This window comes from Lissotriton vulgaris, chromosome 2_1, assembly GCF_964263255.1.
Source record: "Lissotriton vulgaris chromosome 2_1, aLisVul1.2, whole genome shotgun sequence".
NCBI classification, from domain to species: Eukaryota; Metazoa; Chordata; class Amphibia; order Caudata; family Salamandridae; genus Lissotriton; species Lissotriton vulgaris.
Genome location: NC_141687.1, coordinates 1,430,687,491 through 1,430,708,986, shown reverse-complemented (window position 1 = coordinate 1,430,708,986; position 21,496 = coordinate 1,430,687,491). Strand labels below are relative to the sequence as shown.

The 21,496-nt window shown below is 41.1% G+C and overlaps 1 protein-coding gene across 1 annotated transcript in view; it reads left to right on the top strand.

Moving 5' to 3' along the window:
* EPC2 (enhancer of polycomb 2) overlaps window positions 1–21,496 on the top strand; it is a 299,988-nt gene that overhangs the window by 192,218 nt on the left and 86,274 nt on the right. The window contains exons 3-4 of the mRNA XM_086957254.1: window positions 13,630–13,775; window positions 19,104–19,310. Of these exons, the coding sequence (XP_086813380.1) occupies window positions 13,630–13,775; window positions 19,104–19,310 (353 nt within the window). The remainder of the gene's footprint in view (window positions 1–13,629; window positions 13,776–19,103; window positions 19,311–21,496) is intronic.

The following is a 21,496-nucleotide window of genomic DNA, read 5'->3' as shown; positions in this document are numbered from 1 at the left end:
TCACTGATGACATCTCGAATGACATCACTGATGAAATCACTGACATCAAGTGAATGTTTTTTTCTGAAATTTAAATAGGTTTTAAATATGTGTAGCGCAAGGTCGATGGAAGAATAAATGGGTATATAAGTGTCTAAAAGGATGATTTTGTTTGTGTAAAGTTGATTGTATAACTAATTGATTAAGTGTATCTTAGCAAATACATAGGTTAGTGAGTAATATTTAAACATGCCAATATCTGTATCAGTTGCTCACTTTGTGTATAAGTGACTGCATGGGTTTCGTGAGTAGCTATATGAGTGTGTATATGGGTTATTAGATGTTTTTTTGAGTATCAGTATGAGTGTCTGTATAGTACGGTGGGGGATATTACTTAGCACATAGAAGCATGAATGAGTGACTCACTGTATGTGTTTTGAAGACCGCATGTGTGCAGACTGTATGGGTGGATGAGTATGTGTAAGGTTGTGTTTGTGAGTGAATGACTGTCTCAATAGAATCTTTGAGTAATTACATATGTTTTAATCTAGTGTATGTGAGTATTGATGTATATAAGTAATTATATGTGAGAGTGAGAGATTGGGAGAGTTCCTGTATAAATAAGTATGTGTTTCTATAAGTGATTGTTTAAGAGAGTAAGTATGTGTTCGTTGCTGTAAAAGTAAGTGTAGTGGTGTGTGTGTGTGTATAGCTGTATATGCAAATGAATGGATGTTTGATAGTTTATTTGCATGTGTGAGTAACTATGGATGAGTGTCGGTGTGCAACAGGATGTATAGGTGTATGAGTACATATGATGAATGAGTACATGTATGAGTAACTACATGTATGAGTGACTATATAGAACTGTTGGTGAATGAGTGCATATGTGTATGTAGATGGTGGAATTACTGAATAGGTTGTTGTAACTGGTATTGGTATCCATTTAAAAAAAAAAAATAGATTCTATTTTTGAATGTGTGTATCAAAGATTATATTACGCTGAGAGGAGGTCTGCCACACTTTCACAATGATTGTCATCAGTGATGTCATTTAAGAGGTCATCAGTGATGTCATGAGTGATTTCACTGACCATGTCATGAGTGATGTAATATGTGACGCCATCAGCAGTGCATTGCGGGCGCGCAAGTTATAGTTAGCTGAACTAACTATAACGGAGGAATTTCAATGGTTTTGTATGAGACAAATGTCCAGCTAACTATAACATGGCTGAAACCTATGGTTTTTTCAGTGGATATATATATATGCACTTGAAAACTAAACAAAGAAATGGAAAGTTTGCATCTCTGCAACCTCTCTAATTTTTCACCTTAGTCATCATCCACTCAATCAACACAACAACCACAAATACACACACCTACTTGCTACCATTCTCGTCTTAGCTTATCAATTATTCTTCTTTAATTCAAATTCAACGTGCAGGCCCTTTATTCAGCCTTCTTGGTAACTACTACCTGTGAATAGCAGTGGGTAATTTGCACACTTCTGTCCTTTCTTGCGTCTTTTCTACCACACACTGCAGCAGGTTTACAAGCCCCTTGCGCCACTTTTGCATCATTTTTCCCACGACCTTGTAAATCTGCCCAACTGTGTGTACTTTATGCACTAGCTTTCTTCCTTAGTTGTTGTACTAGTTTCTCTTGCTCCCACTGCGGAATCCAACACCCTATCTGTGTAATGACCTAGAAATCCAAAGATCCATTTCACTGACAATGCAGTGGGTAGTTTGCATCTCTCCAGCCTTTCTTATTTTTCACGTTTTTAATCTTCCACTCAATCTACACATCATCCACACATACACACATCTAATTGCTGCATTCCTTAGCTGTGATTATCAACTATTCTATTTTATATTCATATTCAAAGTGCAAGCCCTTTATCAAGCTTTTTGTTGTAACTACTGTTCCAGGAATTCTGCTCATACACAGAACTGTGCATAAAGACTTAGGACCTCATTCAATTATGGTGTACCAAAACCCACCTTACTACACAAACCCCCTACCAAACTAGCAATCAGTGACTCATTGGTTCTTCGCTCTAGAGCAAAAACACCAATGACCAGTCAACCCAGAACATGCGACTTAGATTACATGAAGTAAAGTGGATAACAAAAACACTCTTTCAATATACTCTTACACTAGTCAAAAACAAGATGTAAATAAAGACACGTGCAACTTTTAAATGTTTACTTCTAACGCCATAATCTCATCCAAAGTACCTTAGAAAATACAACCACACATATTATCAGAAACAAGGTTGTCAGCATTGTTACTATTCTATGAAATACAAACGGGAAAAGCATCTTATAATGCTAAAGGTAAACAAATTTAAAATATACATACATTTCACCCTCCCTACCTAGCAGATTAGTTTATAACTACAGAAGGTCTCATATGATTATATGGGCAGACCCATACCTCTGGTACTCAGCAGTAGTGGATCACATTCAGTGCTCCACAAACTGTCAAGATACGAATGTTCTCCAACTGTGTGTAACTTTGCCTCCACAATGGATTATGAAACGCGTAAGTATCAGAGGTGGCCACAGCTCCATATGTATGATGGCTCGAACGTGCGAGGATCATTCTGAATAACAGACAAAGTATTCAAGATAACCTTGATGTTCCGTGCTCTCACTATACACACAAAACTAGCGAGGCAGTTTACAAACCTAGCATACCAAATTATTCTCATATAAAGCAAAATACTCAGCCTTCTATAAACAATATCACAAGTACGTGTCGTGTGCAAAGCAGAGCAGGAAAGCAAAAATAGCGTGGAAGCTTCTAATAAACCCATACTAACTTAACAGGGTGTGAGGGCAACGCTCAGCCCCATGGCACCCTGTCTTGATCAAAGCACGCGATATAAACGTGGGCGAATTAGGAACGCAGAGTCCAAGCCTAAAAAGCAGAGTCAAGTTCACATTACCCAAAAAAAGTTACTCGCTCTTTGATAGAAAGCTGTAACTAAATAATAAAGAATATGTAGAAAAATCAAAGAGTCGTAATGCAACAGTGTGTAAGCACAGTATGTAGCAACAGCCTTCCACAGGAAGTCGTTGTTCTCATCTGAAAACATTTCAGCCATCCAATTCAATAGTGGGAATGAACACACATGTTCCTCAACGACCGGAGCCTCTATCACCATTGGAGGAAAACTTGGTTAATCTTCAATGTAACTGCGTGCCAAGAACTCAAGCGCCGCTGCAAAAACATTCCAACATCCCATTATTCCATGTGTCGCTGCTAAAGCCATAATCCCGCCGCCAGAACAGAGCAAGTCATGAACCACTAAGGGGCTGATCAACTGGTCATAATCCGCATTGGGAGACACCGTACTGCAGACACACAAATCCAGGGCCCAGTCGAAATCGCAGGTCAGGCAATGGAACACCGGTTGAACGCATGTGAAAAAGGAGAATCGAAACGATAATCCATAAGCTGCACTCAACGTTGCAAGAGGCAGCGCTCCATAGAAACTAAGCATTCAGTTGCAGAGCAGCAACAGGCGAGACCTATGGTCTGCTGCAGGATGTCCATCCATATTTATGTAAACAAATTAATAAAAGCACACCGGCAACTAATGCGAGTATTAAGCACAATCCACCAAAGATGCTGGAAAAAATCGAATGAAAAAATCCCAAAAAGACACCAAATATACTTTCTACAGAAGTCACAAGGCCACTGCTTCTAACTTGAAAAAAGTAAGGTAACCCCGTAGTCAAGAACACATTAAAGATACTTTAAATTAACTCCCCAAAATTCAAGAGCACGTCTGTATTTAATAAATCATGCACTTCTGTGTGGGTGTTTGCTACATAAAGGACAAATGTTTCTGTACCAGATATAAGAGCGAGCTCTTTTTGAGACAATAGCGCTCTTATATGACTCATTTGGTTGACTCTGCTTTCAAGGCCGAAATCGACCGCCAGATGGAAACATCCAGCTTCCCATGCAGAGGAGTTAAAACAACTTTTTTTTAATCAAACCACACGCTCCGTTACCGTAATCATGTAAGCGATGCCTGCTAACATTGAACAACAATCTCCATTATTTCAAAGTAAATAACTCCTGTTTCCAGTAAATGGAACTTTATGATAGCAGGTGTCGGACTACCTTTCAAAACTCAGTCCAAATCGGGCGCATCTTGTATACAAGAGCCATGCAATTGTATATGTCTACAAATTAAGGAGTGATGTGGTACTATTGTGCAATCCTCGCCATTCACATAGACTTCTTTTCCCTCCCTCAGACACCTATATGTAAATGGTAATAACCAAGCTTCATGGACATAAGCACTGCCAAACATCCATATCTGCCTATAGCATAGTATTTCATGCAAACCTCAAACTTAACCAGGTTAAAAAATAACGTTTTTATACTGGGGATAAGCCACACACCTGAATTGGCTCTCCAATGAGTAACCACTTCTAACCATTCTCATAGCGCGCCCTGTGCTCTGATTTGACAGTGAGAGAGTGATCACACCATAGTTTGTACTGCTAATCATTCTCAGCATACGCTACGAATACGCTTCGGGGTTACGCGTCGCATCAAAGCCTCCGTGTGACGTCATGTACGGCGCCCCGTAGAAAACAGACGCAAATGTTTTTAATTGTTTTAAAACATATTCATGTATTTAATGAACATACTAACAGAAGACAATCTAGGATAATTATGGAATAATTTTTTTGTAAGTTTTAAAAATCCTATATTACCTCTATATTGTACGAGTCCAGCTGCGTGCCCCTCCGCCTGGTACCCTAGACTCCACCACGGCCAAACCCGGTTCATAAGCACGTGTGATCGTCACCTCAAAACCATTAGCACGCATATCGCTTTTCCACACATGCTTTTACAACTAGTATGAATTTACTACACATGATAAATGCATAATCTTAATAATGTTTTTTTATTGACCAACACGTGTTGTAATGCCTGTGCCTTACGTCCTTCAAATTAGTTTCTAGGTATACGTGTGACCAACTCTGATAAGATCAGAGCCCAAGGACAAACACCGTGGTATCTGTGGCACCAAATCTCATCGATCACAGAGAAAATATACGCAGGGTAAAATGAAAGTACCGGTATAATAAAAATAACAAAGGAAAACTACTAAAATGGCGGTTGGACGGAGTATGTAATCAACGTTTGGCGCCTCGACACTACATTTCAAATAAATATACATAAAATATGTTTATTAATATATTACAAAAGTATAGCACCGGATAACGCACATGACCCGGGAAAACAAAGCGGCAAATTTAATACCTAAAATCAGGAATGGTTTGCTTGGCGAACTTGAAGAAAAAGAAAAAAAGTGCATCTACAAAGAAGGCTGCGCATGCGTAGACAGTACAACTGATGCAGCAAAAAAAAAACCCTGAAAGTTTTACATACTGTCATAGAAATATAGCTCTAAAAATTACCCCCACAATTCCCGCCCCCATCCCCCCCCCCCCCGGGACCTAAGAAACAAAACGGACTTCTAGTTTTTTTTCACCTTTTCCACCGCGTACAAGTACTGCAGGAGTACCCCGCTATTTTTTATTTTTTTAAAATAAAAATTGAGCCTAAAAATCCATGAACCATCCCCCTGACCAAGACTATAGGGTAACCATGTTTCTACCTTGCCCCCTTTCCTTATATCTCAACTTTGTTTTACTGTTTTCTTGTGACTCTGTTCTAGCGAGGCACAAGATGGCTGCCAACACTTCCTGGTTTCGTTTGTTCACAGCCAATCAGCATACAGCTTGCGCTCGTAATTGAACAGATTTCCGTACGCGTGCTGAACTCAGTCTCTAGATATCGCTATGATTTTACTTGCAATTTTCTCAAACTACTGAACGAATTTACACCATTTAACAAAAAGCACAATCTGCGAACAGAACTCTACCTCTCTGCCAAAACACATTTTGGGACCCCCTTTTTTCTCGGCCCCCGCTTGACCAATGACCTCCAAACTTTCAGGGAAGGAGCGGAACCGAGCAGGCCATTTTCTTGGAGAAATTCACGATGATTCGTCCACCGGCGCCAAAGTTATGCCAAATAGAATGTTGTGGATTTCCTATGGAAAGTAGGTCCTAACTATAACTACCTACTGGCGGCCGCCAGTAGGTAATTAAATATATTGATAGAGGCACAGGATGAGAAATAGGATAGTGCATTGGATATGCTTTTTCAGGAGAAAAGTTACAGACACACAGATCCAAGTACATGGAAGGTGCATAGATGCACAATGGAAGTATGTACATGTAGACCAAAGATGATTTTTATTTATTGATTAATATTATTATTATTTTTTTTCTTTTCTTTTAACATAATTATTTTACATGTTTTATAAAGTAATACACAAAGATAGGTACATATCTATAGTGAAAACAAATGCTTATATACAGAGGGATATGCTGTAAATTTCTGTTTCCGTATAGTGCTTATGTGGGGAAGAGCCAAATCTTGAGTAGTTTCCTGAAGATAAGGTGGTTGTCGGTGGATCTTATTTTGGGGGGTAAAGAGTTCCATAGTTTGGCTGCTTGAACAGAGAAGGATGTGCCACTCATGTTTTTTTTCTTGTATGGTGGGATTTTGAGGCGAGATGCTCCTTTAGAGCGGAGGTTCCTTTGTTGAATGTGTTTGGTGAATTTATTCCTGATGATGAGTGTTCCTGTTCCATGTATTGCTTTGTGGGTAATACAAAGCAGCTTGAATGTGGATCTTCTGGCAACGGGTAACCAATGCAGGGCTTTCAAGGGAGGGGAGATGTGGTCTTGCGGTTTGATATGCAAGAGTAGTCTGGCAGCCGAGTTCTGAATCTGTTGTAGTCTTTTTATGGTCGTTAAAGGTGATCGGTGGTAGAGGCTGTTGGCGTAATAGAGTTTGGATAGAACAAGGGAGATGGTAGCTTGGCCCTTGTGTGGAAATCCCAAATGAGGGAAAATTTGTTGCAGCGTTTTTATAGTAGCAAAGCTTGATCTTGCTAGTTTATCCACTGGGGCATTCATCGACAGCTTGGAGTCCATTGTCATTCCGAGGTTTCTTACATCCTTCGATACTTTAGGCAGTGATCCCAGTTCATCAGGCCATGCGGCAAGCGGGTTGTAATTTTTCCATTTGCCACACCTGAGTATTTCAGTTTTTGAAGCATTCAATTTGAGATGTCTCCAAGTCATCCACGGCTCTGAGACAGATGAAAATTGGTGATTTTCTAATGTCTTTAGGGCATTCCAGTTGAAGGAATATTTGCGTGTCATCTGCATAATTGTAGCACGTGAGGTGAAATTTATTGATCAGTACTGGTAAAGACTTCATGTAGATGTTGAAAAGCATGGGCGAGATGATGGAACCTTGAGGGACCCCTGCTTTTGTGGAGTACGGTTTGTACGAGAAAGGTGGGGTATGGATGACATTAGTTCTGTTTCGAAGGTAGGCCGCGATCCAGTCTAGAGCTGTTCCCTCTATGCCGGCTTCATAAAGTCTGTTTCAGAGTGTCATGGTCAACCGTGTCAAAGGCAGCTGAGAGGTCCAACAGGAGTAGCGCAGCAACCCCGTTGTAGTCAGCTGTATTCTTTAGGTCATCCCAGAAGGCAAGGAGGGCAGATTCAGTGCCTCTTCTCGGACGGAATCCTGTTTGGAAATCTGAAAGTATGTAATTCTCTTCAATGAATTGTGACATCTGGGCGAACGCTGCTCTTTCTATCCGTTTGCCCAGGAAAGGTTCATTTGTAATGGGTCTGTAGTTGTCAGGGTTCAGCGGGTCCATGTTTGTTTTCTTCAGTAAAGGGCGTATGTATGACTTCGAGTTCTTCTGGAAATATTCTAGTAGTTAAGGAATTGTTTATGATTCTTCTTATTGGAATGGCAGCAGAGGTTGTTAAAAGAATTGTCTTGAAAGTTTGTGGCGGACAGGGGTCAGAAGAGTTGCCGGCAGGCATGCTTGCTTTGACCAGGTCCATACATTCATTGTGTGAGATGTGTTGGAAGGAAAGGAGAGGCTTGATTAGAGCATTCTTGGATATTTGTTTTGTACAAGGGTTAGTGCTGGTGCTTTGTTTCTGTTTTAAGTATGAGTCCAACGTGTCTGCTTTGTCCGTGTAATGATTTGCCACTTTATCTGTGAAATCTTGAGTAACAGGATGAGTTCCTTCTAGGCAATTTGGTTTGCGAAATTCATTGAGTATTTTATAGAATTCTTTATTTGCACATTTAGCGTTTTGAATTCTGTCTGAATAGTACCTTTTCTTAGCTTTTTTGATCGCCGACTTATATAATCTGTTAATTTTCTGTAGGTGAAGTTTGTATTGTATGGCGTTTGTTTTGAGCCAGGTACGTTGCAGCTTTCTAATTTGTTGTTTTATGTCTTTTATTTCTATGTTTCTCCAAGGTGCTTTTTTTCTTTTGTTCTGTTGTGTGGTTTTGAGTGGTATCAGGATGCCAAAAGCTTCCTGTAGCCACTCATATACATTCTGAACAGAATTTATGGTTTCTAGAGTTATACTGGATGTTAGTTGTGTTTCCAAGAGTTCCAAATTTTGTTTGTTACTCGGCCGATAAGTGGATGGATGTAAGGTAGTTTTAGGTGAGTCGCTTAGTGTTTTATGTTGGAAAGCAAGCAAGTGGTGGTCTGACCATGTGACTGGAGTTATAGTTTGAAAGGTAACTAGTTCAGTATTAGCAAAAATGACATCTAGGATATGTCCAGCGGTGTGTGTCTGATTGTGGACAATCTGATGCAGGTTCAATGCGTCTAGGCCGGGGATTGTTTTTGGATCGGTCATATTGGTTTTATCAACGCATAGGTTGAAGTGTATTGTTATCAGGTTTGAAACTGTTTCTAGAAGTGTGTCTGGGAATGTTGCCTTGCTAGGTGGTGGTCTGTGAAGTTAAAGGTGGAAGACGGTGTAGGATTGCATCTTGTTAGAAGAGCCTCACAATTCTTTATGGAGATGTTGTCAACTTTGGAGATGTTGTCAACTTTAGTGATATGTATTGTTTGCATGAATACAACAGCTAGACCACCTCCTTTTTTGGCTATACGATTTTGAGTGATTAATTGATAGCCTAGAGGAATGGCTTCATGCAGGATTGGAGGCATATCCTCTCCCAACCATGATTAGGTTATGAATAGTATGTCTGGTTTTGCATTGGTGAGAAAGTCGTAGATGTGATGCTTGTTTTTAGAGAGGGATCGAGCATTTATTAGTAGACCGTGTAGAGAGTGGCCTATGGTGATAGTGGGACTTTGTTTTGTAGAAGAGTGATCAGTATTTTGTGGGTGTGTAGCAGGTGTGTTTTTAGTGCTGGTATTAGCTGTGTTAGGATAGCAATCATGTAGCTGTTCTGTATCGTGTTCCTCATCCAGCATGCTAAGAAGACATTTTGATGGGTCTGTATGTGTTGGAGATAGTGTTTGAGAGCGAGTTGGAGTGCTGTGTTGCTTTCTTTTGTGGTGTAACATTGTTGTGAGGTAGACTTGGAGAAGCAAAGTTGTGAGGTGTGGCATGTTGCTTATATTTTTGCGTGTGTTTAAGGCGGAAGGTGCATGAGTCTGGGGAGGTGGTGCAGCATGTGGGTCATGTCGTAATGTTCTAAATTGTCCAATGAATGACAGGCGGTTAGAAGAGAGGTGATGTATTGCTGTATCTGTGTTAGGTGTGGTGGAAGAGTGAAGTTCCTTTGTGTGGTTTGAAAGGTGGGTATATGTATGCATTTTGTGATAAGTATTAGGAGGTGTTGTGCTCTGAAGATCTTGTTGTGCTGGTGTGTTATGTTTTGCTTTTGAGGTGTGGTGTAAAGGGGTGCTGATGTATATGTTTCATGCACCGGATTTGGTTGTGTAGTATTGTTTTTGAGAGGAGGTTGTGACGTAGAGGGTGTGGTGATGTGTTTGAGTAGAGTGCATGTTGTGTGTAGGAGGGAATGAAGTTGAGGTGAGTGTGTTCATCTTAGACTGGTTTGTTGCAAGAGCTACAAATTGTGGTGGTGTACAGTGTGTGTGTTGTGTGTTAGTGTTATTATGGTAGAAGGGAGAGGAGGGTGTTTGTTGGACAACTGATGGAAGGATCATTTTATGTTTGTTAGTGATAAAAGGTGGTCTGTTTGCTGTAATTACAGCAGGGAGAGTGTCTGAAAGGGATGTAGTTATGTATGGCGTTGATTGGCGTTGTGTTAGTGATGAGTGTATTGTTTAGTGGTATAGGATAGAGTTGTGTACTTTTTGTAGGGTATGGTGGATATGTGTGGTAGTTGGGATAGTATGGTGTGTAGATGTGGTTTAGTTGGGTTGGTGGTGCATGCTGGTACATTAATCTGTGCATAGTGTTGTGCGTGGTGTACATTTGGTGTGAGTGTGTTGCTCTGTTTGTGGATGTGGATGGTGTGCTGGGTATTGCTACATGAGAAAAAAGGCAGCATTTCTGGCCCTAGTCCCGACCAGTCTCGAACAGGCTCAAACAGGCAACTACCCTTGTCCTCTCTGCCCTTAGCCTCGAGGCCCGGGCTGAGTACCCCTAAGCCTGGCCTTTTTTATAGCCCTAGTAATCAGCTGACCCCTTCAGCCAATGGGAACCCTAGCCCTAACACTATCCAATCACAACACTAGCCCTAAAATCTAGAACCAATAGGAGACCAAGACCTTACTGCCAATCTTAGCCCTAGTCCAAGCACCCAATCAGTTCAAAAACCCTGATCTCTACATCCAATAAAGGCCTTAGCCCTTCCAGTAGTTCCACCCAAGTCCAAGCAGCCAGTGGTACTTGTAGCCCTAGTCCCTACTTCCAATAGAAAGCCTAACCTTGCTCTTAGTCCCACAACTAGTCCAGCAACCAATCACACCAGAAGCCCTAAATAGCTACTTACAATTAAATGTCTAACTCTAGCCCTAGTCCCACCCTACTCCCAACAACCAATAACCTAGAAAGCCCTAGTCCCTACTTCCAATAAAAATCCTAACCCCAACCCCACAATGATTGAATCACAGACCCAGAAACCAATCAGAACGTTCAAATAACCAACCAATGAGGACATTAACCCTAACCCAATAGAAACACCAGATACAACACCAATCAGTGTACACACGTGCCAACCACTAGCAGACCATATACGGTCCCAGCAACCTCAGACAAGGTTTGCCGGCCAGGGAGTTGGAAGCTGCTTCTCCTGTTCAGAATCTCCTAGGAGACAGACTGGCTCAATCCACACTTTGGACTTCTGCAGGTAAAGGCTTCACTAACAGAGTTATCACAGAAAGGGAAAATGTTTTTTTTAACAACTTTTGTTTTGGGAAGAGGCAGCACTAGTCTGTCTCCTTACCACTTCCTGGGCTCTGCTCACTGCAATCTGGGGCACAGGTAGGCTGCAATTCACAAGATGGAGGAGAATGATTTGTGGTGCACCCAGCAAGGCCTTAAGGGGCCTGGGCAGGGGTGAGAGGAGGGCTCAGACTTGCCTGGTAGCTGAATAGCCAATGGTCTGCTGGCCTGGGGGTGGGGGCTGGGGAGCTGCTTCTCCTGTTTAGAATCTCCTAGGAGACACAGGCTCAATCCACACTTTGGACTTGTGCAGGTAAAGGCTTCACTTACTCGAAATCTAACAATACTGTTTCAATAAAACGTTACTCCCCCTGCTGGCCAAAAAACGAAGTGCACTGGCCCCAGTAAATTCAGTTTAAACAGCTCACAGAAGCACCCTCTGATGGACTTGCAAACAAACATTAAAATAGGTCGGATTGATAAGACTGAATCCAATTACAAAGCAAAGTTTCTTTGTTGCATTTGCAAAACTATGCTCCGGAAAATCAGAGTGGTATTGGGAGGGGGATCTCAAGTGCATCCAACTCTGTGTTGCCAAAGTAAAAGAAAAGCTGCATTCTGTGCCCCAGAGCACACACTACTAGAATTAAGGGAGCTGTAGCGGTTTCAAGACCGCATACAGCTACGAGACATAAGGGAGACTGGTAGATGGTCCACACCGTACCCTCTTTCGCCAGAAAGTTGAGCATACAGCACATACAACTTTACCCCAGTCATCAACCCCATTTGGTCATTGGACTTGTTAGGAGGTGTGCACTGCCTTAGTCTATGCAAAGCACATGATCTACGGCAGCAAATGCTACTAACAAAAAATATTTCTTACCCTATAACCATGGGTTTTAGCTTGTAGTGGTGTCGATTCACATGTGACCAACATCCTCTAATTCCCTTTCCCCTGCATCATACACCCCCAGCTCCCACCTAAGCAAGCTCATGCTTATGTTTATACATTCCATATTTTGTACTTCTTTCTCAGTGCACCTGTACATCTTTTACTGTTCTGTGCTTCACTCCGGTTCTCTCCTGCTGGGAGGGAGGCAATCTGAAGTGGACACTTTGTCCTGGAGCATTGTGGATTTTCGGGCAGATATCAAAAACAAAACTTTCAAACTTCTGTGCTCAACACTAGAGTGCAGGAGTATGTGAATCTATAGGAGCACCAGCTAAAAACTGATAGTTACAGGATAAGTAACTTTTTTTCATACCTGGGCGTGAAAATGTGACTTGCTTTTGAGTTTGGACTGCGTTGGTTAAACGTGATGACTCTACTGTTCCTTATTTGTTGGTTTCTTTATTTTTTCTCCTTTCTTTTCGCTCTTCTTCCGTTCTTATGATATTCTTATTCCTTATTGATATCTTATTACTTTTAGTGTTTATGAAGTACATTGTGGGATACTCTTCAAGTTATTATAATTGTTTTAGTGTATTATAAAAGTCACACAACAAAACGTTTATTATAAAAAAAAAAGCAGTTTTGATGAGTAAGCAACGAGTAACGTCCAGTGGAATTGCACTTTACATTACCATGGTGCAAAACAAGAATATTCCTGAAGAGTCACTCAAGTGCCAAATAAGTCATCACTGCTTCCTTAACACCTTCAGCGCGGCGCAGATTCCTGCGCTGTGCTGAACATTCTAATGAGCCAACAGGCTTATGACGGAACGGTTCCGTCATGAGCACAGGCCAACCAACGCTCATGATGGAACCGTTCCGTCAATAGCATCGAAGGGGTTAAGCCCCTCCTACAGAGATTTGAAGGGCTGCCAAGTGCCTCACCAAACATTGCCGTGTTAATTCTTACTTTCGAGCTGACAAAATATTTTCATCTGATCTGACAGCAGTTGACCTCAGTCATGTCCCCCTATTGTGGATTTTTTTGGGGTAGTTTATTTGGGTAATATGAAGAATATTTTGTCATTAATTTAAAGAAACCACGTTGGAGCTTCACATGTGCGACATAGTGTCTGTAGGCCACCCCGCCCATCCACTGAGGTAAAAGGTGTCACTCGCCCTTTTGCTTGTCTGTCTGTAAAGTGTGTTCTTTCACGTTTAAAAAATGTGCTGTTGGTGTCCAGCAGCATGGGCTGTAATCTTTTGAGCATTTGACGGGAGGTAGAGTTTAATCGCAGGGAAATTAGTTGATGTGGTAACTAGACATTTAAAACCTCGAATGTGAGTCTGTAAAAGATTTTAAATCTTACCTATAAACAGGGCAGCTGCTGTGTTATTTTAAATGTGACTAACACCATAGATACTATTTCCCAACGAGGCAATTACTCTTTTATATGTTTCTCAACATATGTGATTCACTTCATTTCAGCATTTAACTTGGATAATGAACAACCCGATTATGACATGGACTCAGAAGATGAGACCTTGTTAAACAGACTGAACAGGAAGATGGAAATCAAGCCCCTGCAGTTTGAAATTATGATTGACCGGCTTGAGAAAGCCAGTTCTAATCAGGTAATGTGTTTTTATAAATTACTACTTTATTTTGCTTGCAATTTACCTACATATCAAATGTACTTTTACATTGTTAGTTCTGAAACAGTTTACTTTTTAGTATTTCCCCACTAATATTTGATTAATTGATTCAAAATAGTAGAAAAAATAAGTCTTCCTAGTATGCCAAAGCAATAATCTGTAAATTGGTTGTTAATTACATGTATCAATTTCGCACACATGTCTAAGTATTTCATGAGAAGCCTCTCGCTCTTGGTGCAGTTTTTAAACTTTTTAAAATATATATAGTCGCAAGTGCAGCAAGATTTTCTTTTTGTTTTGTTCACTTGTTCATAAGAAAAATGTTCTTATCTAGAAGAAATTCACCTTAATTGTGCTTGTGTTCATATTCTATACTGTAGCGTACTCTTCTTTTCAGGATAACTTAAAATGAAGTAAAATATGAAATTCTACTAAAGGGTGCACTACGGCCTGATGAGTTGTTTTCTCAATGTTAAGGCTACCTGAAACATTTTTGTGTAGATCATAGTGGAACAACTAATAATTGGGCTGCACCTCTCGATGTTATTTTTTATTTCATACTGATTGTCGGAAAATATGAATGATCATGCACTGGCTCCGGGCCATTGCAATTTACCTTGAGTATATATGATGTACTGACTAGTACACTTCCTCTGGTACTGTAGATGTAGACTCGGAACTGCTGTTGAACGATTTGCTTAAAAAAATTGGAATAGACTACACCATAATTTGTGAGATACATAGCAGTTGTACAGTCAAAAGGAATGTCACATGCGTTGTGAGGAAATGAATTACAAAAGCATGCCTAAGATGTGTTTTGACTCTACTCTTAATCATTGTATACCTCGGTGACCTGAATACATATGGGCAGATCTGAAATTGGGACCCAGGGATATTAGCGTTACTATTTGGCCACGCAACGAATAGACTCTTAGTCAGTAGTCAGAAATTTGCAATTAAAAATGCTGCTTTACAAATAGATCCAAGAGGTAAAGAAGTACAGTTGCTTGAGAATGTGAGATGGCTGTGACTGCAAAGCAGATTTGGACTAATGCTGTGTTTTTAACGTGGACGGCTCCTTGGCAGGCTAATTGATTTAAAGTTTGAGGCAAAAGATTTTCCAGCAGTTTCATAGTGTCTGTATTGTTCCCGTATGTAAATAATACAATTAGTTCTCTTGACCACTTTTTTATGTCTCCTACAAATTGGCCAGGGTCCTCCTCTCAAACTGGCCTGTCCATTGACGTGATGCAGGCCATTTATACTGGTGCTGGCTGGCTTTTACTCTCACGAGTATTGACTTATTTTGTCTAAGTAGCCAATGAAAATATAATCAAAATGTAGAGCCAAGCAGTCGCCTCTAAAGTCCAAAGAACACCCAGTTCTTAACAAGGTGCAGCTTCTCATGTATTCCCTTGGAGGAAACAATATGCAGGGCATTACAATAATCCACTCTAAGTATAGCTGTAGCTTGGACAACAGTTTTGGGGCTGTCAAAGTATAATAGACCATTTTTTTTGTCAAAATCTTTAGATAAAAAAAACGGGCAGGAGAGACTATGTTAACATGGATTCTTATTGTCCTTGAACTATTGAGACATATGTCCAAGCTTTAAACTGAACAGAAAGGGCTCCAATGTCTGAGTGCCTAAGGTGTCGGACTACTGTCATGAGAGGTCCATAAAATAAGGACCTGTTTCTTAAGTTTTTAAGCTTTCTCTTATTCAGAGGACTAGAGATGGACACTGTGTTTACATTTCTCTTCGATCTGACCAAGTTAAACATCTAAGCAAATTGATCTTGTTTAGAAAAGTTAAACTCTAGAGACCTAATGAAGTGGATCAGCGCTTGGGAATCTATATTGAACAGGTGCGTGAATAAGGAAGAGCCTTGAGTTACTCTGTGTAATGTAGTTGTAGAATAATGGGAGGGGATTTTTCCTGCTTGCCTTTTGTGTGGTTAATAAGAGGCAGTCAAAACAGGGGCAGTATTTCTATTCCCAGTCACATGAAGCCGAGTTAGTAGGGTGTGTAGGTAAATGTATTGAAAGTGGCAGAGAGATCAACAAGAGCCAACGCCGCCTTCAAGCATCGACTGCAACTCATCCATGATTTATAACAAGGCAGATTCTATACTGTGTAGTGGTCAGAAGCCCCACAGAGTGTAGTTATGAATTGAGTTTTGCTTTAGAAAAGGCGTAATGATACTCATTTCAAGAATTTTTGAGGCAACTGGCAATAGTTAAACGAGTAGATAATTACATATAATACTAGAGTCCCTGGAGCACTTATTCAACATAGGGAAGGCTACCTCATAGTTCTATCTGGCAGCAGTGCTGCCTTAGCTAGGCATTGCTTAGGGCACGAGTTGCGGGACAATATCTATCCAGTCCTGAATGAGTCAGGTTGGACAGACTTCATAAGGGAGCCCTATTTTATTTATTGACCTAATCTTTAATTGTGTCAGAGTGAATTTGAAAGGATTGGACCATTAAAGTGCCTTGTGGAGGAGTCCTGAATCTGGCTTAACAGAAATCAAATCTGCTATTGGCTGAAAAGCTAGAACAGATCATGTTGATATTTTGTGACAAAAGAGTCTGCTAACGAGTCCGAAAGCTCATCTGCACTGAATAGTGGACGAGCTACATTTAGAAAAGAGATAAGGATTGATTCTCAAAAATTGCTTTGTTGAAATAAATGAGACATTTGCTTTTCAAGGCAGCTGGCCATGACTATCTTTACAGGCTTTTTTTGTATTTATCTTTTTAATAGTTGTGTAAGGCAAAATACTACGATTGCTTCTTTTCTTTAGTATAATCCTTTGTCAAATCATATTGGACTCATTTGGCTTATCCAAACTCGGAAGAAAACCAAAGTGCTTTTGGATGAGCATGGTGATGGCATATTTGTTTAAATGGAGCGATCTGGTCTATGGTCTGGGTAAGCCAGGTCTCAGGATCGTCAGTCAGTGATTGTGACTTGGCACTGTAAGACGTTGGGGTATCAAGTCTAACTCTCGGCGGGGTATCAAGTCTAACTCTCGGCAGTGTCTCTTGAGTTAACTTGCTCTAGGCCCTGCTGGATCGCTAGATCAGGCATAGGAGTCATCATAAGAGGCTTTAACTTCCTAACTAATTTAATCAAATAATGCTCTAGCCAAATGAGTGGGAGATTCTCTGATGGACTATTGATAGGTAGCGAGCAAACTTTTTATTAAAATGTGTATATCTATGACTGGCAGGTCCTTCCAGATATGAAGTCAGCTTAAAATGTGCAAATGATTTATAGAATTAGTTTTAAACGGCTGAAGCTTATAGACTTGTATGAGTAATGTTTATAAACCGGATATTCCAAGTAAAACCAGGAACTCAGTTATACCATCATACTGATTATGCTGCTTTGAACAGGAAGCCCCTTTATGCAGTTAGCTGCAAAATATTTAGTGAGGGTAAATTCCTGCCCTGTCTGGACTTGGGTAATGACCATGTACTTAACATTATTTGAAAACGGAAAGGATGCTTATAGTGCCAATATGGTGCAGCTTAATTCTCATGGTGATGTATTAGTTAAATGTTTTAATTAGCGGTGTTGGGGAAGTGCTTAAACCGTTGAACTTTTACAATAAGTGCTCACTGTGTAACAAATATTGGGTGCGATTGTTTTTACTTTTTAACTGGATTAAAACTATTCATTTAAATACAATTAATTGAAATTGTTTGTGCCTATCATATTCTTATGCGATACGAAAGGGGATGATGGACGGAGCGTTTGAGAAAATCAGACACTCACCCCCAATAAACTGATCTGGGTTTAATCCATCACCATTCTTTAGCTCACTCCGCCACCCCAGTTCAGACATGGCCATATGCAAATCAGTCTGACCCTGTGCCTCATGGGAACAGTCCAGCCCGAACTGCCAACCTAACAACAAAAGAACCGGGGGTCTATAACGGAGCTTCAAGTACTCCGAGCTGCTGCAAAACTCCTACATAAGTGAGTTAGGCGCTAATAGAGCTATATAAGTCTCTATATCAGAATGTGTGCCAGGACAAACCTGTCGAAGGACCTACTGAGATTGTTGGTAAGACCCGTACAGAGATGTGTTGGATTCCCATCAAATAGGTATGTAGATTAAGTGTTCTCATTTGGTCATCCAAAAATGGGGTGGTATGTCTCTTGATCAATGAGACCCATCCATCGCCCTTACTCAATTGGGTCGCACCATCAATCGCTAAGGTACCCATGAACAAATGATAAAGATGGGATTGAGTGCAGTGCAAAAATCAAAAGATGTGTGAGTTAAAAACAAGGGGTAAAAGGATCAATAGGTGAAAAACTCTAATGTAATTTGTCCTTTCCCTCAAACAAACAAGAACAATGCAGAGGAAGCAGTCTAAACATATAACTGCATTTACAAGGCCAACATGTTTCAGCCGGTAGGGACAAGATCCCATGGCTTTCTTCAGGGCCATAGTTCTAAGCATTAGCTACTGCATACATAAAGTGAACGTAACGACAATCTGTAAAGGATATACATAAATAGTCCAAAATCGTGTTCCTCTGTACCAAACTGTGTCTCTTACATCTGAATAGTACAGGGAGTGTACCTCACCTCTCCTGGAACCCAGCTCAGGAAAAGGAGGCCCGCTCTGTCCGGCGTTGTCTCATTGCAGGACCCGAGCTTCGTGAGAGGCCATGTCTTCCCTGGACCGGAAACAAGTATCCTGGGACCGGTTTCAGGTTCATAACCCTCATCAGCCCGGCAATCTTGAATCCAGTGGCAAAGTGAGCAAGGGACTCAAGTCTGAGCATACCCTGCCAACTTAGGGCGAACAAAGCGATACAAAAGGGGATGATGGACTGAGCGTTTGAGCAAATCAAATACTCACCCCCAGTCAAGTGATCTGGGTTTAATCCATCACCATTCTTTAGCTCACTCCGTCACCCCAGTTCAGACATGGCCATATGCAAATCAGGCTGACCCTGTGCCTCATGGGAACAGTCCAGCCCGAACTGCCAAGCCATGTCTTCCTTGGACCAGAAACATTCATCTTGGGACCGGTTTCGGGTTCATAACCGTCATTAGCCAGGCTATCTTGAATCCAGTGGCAAAGTGAGCAAGGGACTCACGTCTGAGCATACCCTGCCAACTTAGGGCGAACAAAACGATACAAAGGGGGATGATGGACGGACCATAATCTTATGACATTAATTCTGTTGAACAAAAGTGTAAATATCTTGAGAAAAATATCGGTGATTTCTATTCGAAGCTGTTACATGCTGAATGTATTTGTTTTTCTTGATTGTAGCTTGTCACTCTTCAGGAAGCAAAGCTGCTGCTAAATGAGGATGACTTTCTTATAAAAGCAGTATATGACTACTGGGTGAGAAAACGTAAGAACTGTAGGGGACCTTCTCTAATTCCGTTAATCAAGCAAGAAAAGCGGGATGGCTCTACGAACAGCGACCCTTATGTTGCTTTCCGAAGGAGAACAGAGAAGATGCAGACACGAAAGGTGAGTTGTGATTACTTTGTTTGAAATTGAAATATTTCTACAGATGACCGATGTGTACATTGGATTGTTTTTATAGACGGCTTGTTTAATGTTTAACTGTTTGGTTTTTTTTTGTGTGGTCGTAGCCCTAGCATGTGTGGCTGTAGATATACATGCTTGACATGCGTCTGCCATCTAGTGTTGGGTTCCTATGTTTACAGGTTTTTTTCCCAAAAGTTTTTTGAGGCATGAAATGTAGTAGGATTCCTCCTCTTGACACACATTGCGCATGGGCACTGACTCAGTGTTCAGTTGGTGTTTGTTCTGCCAACAGGTTTGGATGCACACTGAATAAGCTCCTAGTTTTGCTGTAGTCTGCATGGTTTTATTGAACCCTTTCTGTGTCATTTCTTGATATTTTGGGTCTACTTCTTTGTCTCTAGCAAAAGACATTGAAGTCTCGCTCAGCTTTTGTTCTCCAAGAACTTCGAGGCTTAGGGCCTTTGAGGCCAACACAACTTTGCCACATTGCATTCCATCCAACAGTGAGCACAGACGCTGCTCCTATACATACCCAGTGCCACACTAAGTACCCCTGGACCAATCTCCACCAACTATGCCTTAATGCCTGTATAAATGTGTGGTATACAGGATCCCACTTATGAAGTCTTGGTAAATCATGCTTAAAAAAATTCTGTGCTTGTTAACAAATGTTTAGGACAGTTTCATTAATGTTCAATACTGTTGAAAATGCTTACAGACCACTGCCATCTAGTGGTGAGAATCATTCTAGCTTCAGACCCCCTCCCCCCTCTCCCCCCTACCCCTGTGGCTTTTAGTTATATTTAGTTTTCTCCTACAGCGCACTTGCGAAAGCAGTTTTTTTTGTCCCCCAAAAAATAAGATAAACTTACCTCTACTTATATTGGTTGGCTCCCTTGTCACTTGCGTTTCTTTACATACTATTGTTCAGCACTTCCTCCTTGCCTCCACTTCCTCCTGGGGCTTCTCTGTGCCCATGCCTTTTAGCATGGACCAAATACAGATTCCTGTGGCCAGTGTATTTTAACTGGCCCCAGGCTCCTGCTGGTAATCTTGGTTACTTTTAGACATCCCCTCTTATTAAGTGCATGTAAAAAAAAAAACTCCTTCATTCCGCCTGTTTCCCCACCATCTCCAGCACTCCATTGTTTTTCACCTACCCCCGCTTTCCGATTTGTTGCCCCACCCTGCACCCCCCACGGGTTTTAATGTCACGCAGCAGAGATGGTTGCTGTGCAACATTGCTTAAAGGGAAATAAAAGTGCCATGATGTGGTGGTTAACGGTGGCTGCGTCATAGCACTTGTTTTGTTTTTTCACTTTAAGCTATGTTGCACAATAGCTTGTGCTGCTGTACAACATGTAAAAAAACATTTACAAAGCCAATAGATTTTGCATATGCGGAATCGGTCGACTTTGCCAATGCTTGTTTTTAAAAGGGCTTTCTCCTTCCTCTATACTTTTTTTCCATGTCCGCATATAGGGAGATCCCAACCGGCCGGTTATTAAAATTAAGTGCTGAAGCTCTGACATTGTCGAATTTTGCACGCTAAGGGCTCTAGAACGATGGTAAAGAGCAGGGTGGACAAAGGACACCCTGCCTAGTGCCACGCTCGATGCGAAAGGGCTCCAATGTGAACCCATGCACTCCCACTCTTGCTGAAGCATCAGTATAAAGAGCCTGAACCCAGAGGGAAAAAAAGGGGGGAATCCCATTCTATGTAAAATATGCATCATATATCTCCATTCTATAGAATCAAATGCCTTTGCAGCATCTAAAAGAACTGCTGCAGCGGCCAAGTCGGGATTAAGCACATGGAACATAGAAAATATAGTGCGCAAATTGTGGGAAGTGGAACGTTCTGGGATAAACCCGGATTGATCCGGGAGCACTAGTAGTGGCATAAGGGGCTGCAATTTAGTGGCTAGTATCTTTGCTAACATTTTTGCATCTAAGTTTATTAATGATAATGGACAATAGGAGACGCACTGTGCAGGAGGCCTGTCTTTCTTCCAGAGTGTAATAATTAATTAAGGCCTGACGTAAAGGAGGAGGAAGAGCCCCAGGGTCATGCGCCTCTGCATAAATCCCCAGCCGATGCGTTATAAGTAAATCTGTATAAGCCTTATAGAACTCAGCTGTGGTACCACCTGGGCCAGGAGCCT